Source organism: Curcuma longa, unplaced genomic scaffold, assembly GCF_044706935.1.
Source record: "Curcuma longa cultivar G26 ecotype Majalengka, Jawa Barat unplaced genomic scaffold, ITB_CL_G26_1.1 contig_14452, whole genome shotgun sequence".
NCBI classification, from domain to species: Eukaryota; Viridiplantae; Streptophyta; class Magnoliopsida; order Zingiberales; family Zingiberaceae; genus Curcuma; species Curcuma longa.
This window is the reverse complement of record NW_027429777.1, coordinates 1-1,949: the sequence shown is the minus strand read 5'-3', so window position 1 is coordinate 1,949 and position 1,949 is coordinate 1. Positions and strand designations below refer to the sequence as shown.

At 38.5% G+C, this 1,949-nt stretch overlaps 1 protein-coding gene across 1 annotated transcript; it reads right to left on the bottom strand.

Moving 5' to 3' along the window:
- Positions 1-640: 640 nt before the first annotated feature.
- On the bottom strand, positions 641-1,910 carry LOC141816142 (U-box domain-containing protein 33-like). Its single transcript, XM_074703980.1, has 4 exons — positions 1,721-1,910; positions 1,465-1,586; positions 1,226-1,350; positions 641-713 (listed from the first exon to the last, which is right to left on the bottom strand). The coding sequence occupies exons 1-4, from the start codon at positions 1,908-1,910 to the stop codon at positions 641-643; spliced, it is 510 nt and encodes a 169-aa protein (XP_074560081.1).
- Positions 1,911-1,949: the final 39 nt, after the last annotated feature.

Sequence of the window (1,949 nt, the reverse complement as noted above, 5' to 3'; positions counted from 1 at the left end):
CAACGAATTTTATTAGTCGCCAATTGCCAATTGGCGACGAACTTATTCGTCGCCAATTGGCGACGAATTTATTCGTCGCCAATTGGCGACGAATTATAATTCGTCGCCAATTTGCGACGATTTTGGTTTGTCGCCAATTGACAACGAATTTTATTAGTCGCCAATTGGCAACGAATATAAATTCGTCGCCAATTGGCGACGAATTCTGCGACGAATTTGAAAATTTGTCGCAAAACTTAACTTACGATAGAATTGCGACGAGCCTATTTTCGTCGCAAAATTCGTTGCAAATTTGCGACAAAAATGATTTTCGTTGCAAATTTCGTCGCCGAGTAAAAAAAAATTTCTAATGCTCATTTTATTTATTGGTTATCCTGTATATACATTTATATATCGATCCAATCAGATCGATTTATAACATACAAACCTGTCATATACAATCCATAACAACATATATAAACATCCATATATAACAACACATAAATAACAAACAATACATATCAACATCCATACAAAAATACAATTCATACAAAGATCCATATCAAAATCCATAATGCATGCATCCAAATGATACAATCCATACAAAGATCCACAATAGACATGTGTATATGTCTATTAGTCTAGCTAACATGATATACAATCATAACAATCCAGTAAATCCATACAAAGTACTGAAGGTGAGGGGGTTGCACCTGAAGGTGAGGGGGCTACACCTGAAGGAGTGGGACCTGCATCACCATGACTACTGCTACTGCGTCGACCACGTCGCGACGCGGCTAAGTTGATTAACACTCTTATGATTCTGAAAGTCAAATTAATGTTAGGATAAAAGAAGTCATTTACTAATCCAAGAAAGGAAAACGGAATTACAAAGGAACCTTTACTGGAGCCTACTCTTAAAGCTTAATCAATAAGTTGACCATTGCTGGAGCCTACTCTTAAAATGAATGTCAATAAAGAAATAGCTTAGTATCCTGGTCAATCTAGTATCCTAATTTTTACAAAGGAACCTTTACTCGACAATCCATTAATTCTTAGGGTTTTTCCAATATCTTACAGTGACTTAACGTTCCAAGTTTCCCTTGAATGAAGCCATTGAAGGATCTAATTTTCCTTTTTCTCAGCGAGGTTTTCTTATTAGAAGCTTGAAATTTTCATTACTCACAAAATCATCTATGGAAGAGTTTTAAAATACAATGCAGTAAATTTTTGGTGCAAATCATACCTTGAGTAATTTTTGCATGCAGCTGCTCCCATTACAAGCTTGGTAATTCCGTGAGAAATTATGGACTCAGTTAATCCTTTGGCAATATCATCCATCTCAATTACAAGTTTCTCAGCTTTATGCACCTATAAAATTGAGAAAAGAAGGTTGGAAAACCTTTACAAAGACACCAAGTTTAGTCTTCAGCCAAAGAAGGAAAAACTGAAAAAATATTTAGGATAATAATAATAATAAATCACCTTAACTTGGGAACACATATTGACGTATTCATCTAAATTTCGATGCATGTTTTCTCTTTCCATGCGTCTATATGCTGCAACCTCTTGATCCTCAAGCTGGCTGGCCAGAAACCAACCCAATGCTGCAACTCAAATTCATGTAATCAAATCCAGAACTCCAAAAAGGAACCTTATTTTTTTTAGCTCTTGTTGCAAAATTTGAACTTGATCGTTCTAATAGACATATTAACAAACAGTTTTGCGCAGGCACACATACCGGTAGGAATCCTCTTCGCCGGTTGGTGGACGTGCAGGAGAACTATCTTGCAGTACTTGCTGGTGTTCTGCAGCACCCACGCCAAGTTGGCCTTCCCCTCCTTGACCTGCTTCACCACCGCCACGTACACCTCCTCCTCCTCCTCCATCTCCCTCGGGCCAGTCTGCGACGAAGCAGCTTCGGCCGGCATCGATCGCGATCTCACGGGCACCGAATCGCAAGCTCCCTC

Bases quoted from the DNA above. Each gene is read 5' to 3' on its own strand.
- LOC141816142 (XM_074703980.1), bottom strand. From the start codon at position 1,910: ATGCCGGCCGAAGCTGCTTCGTCGCAGACTGGCCCGAGGGAGATGGAG. The intron at 1,351-1,464 runs GTGATTTATTAT...TCAATTTTATAG, and splicing joins ATATGTGTTCCCAAGTTAAG to GTGCATAAAGCTGAGAAACT. The intron at 714-1,225 runs GTATGATTTGCA...CCACTCCTTCAG, and splicing joins GCATGCAAAAATTACTCAAG to GTGTAGCCCCCTCACCTTCA.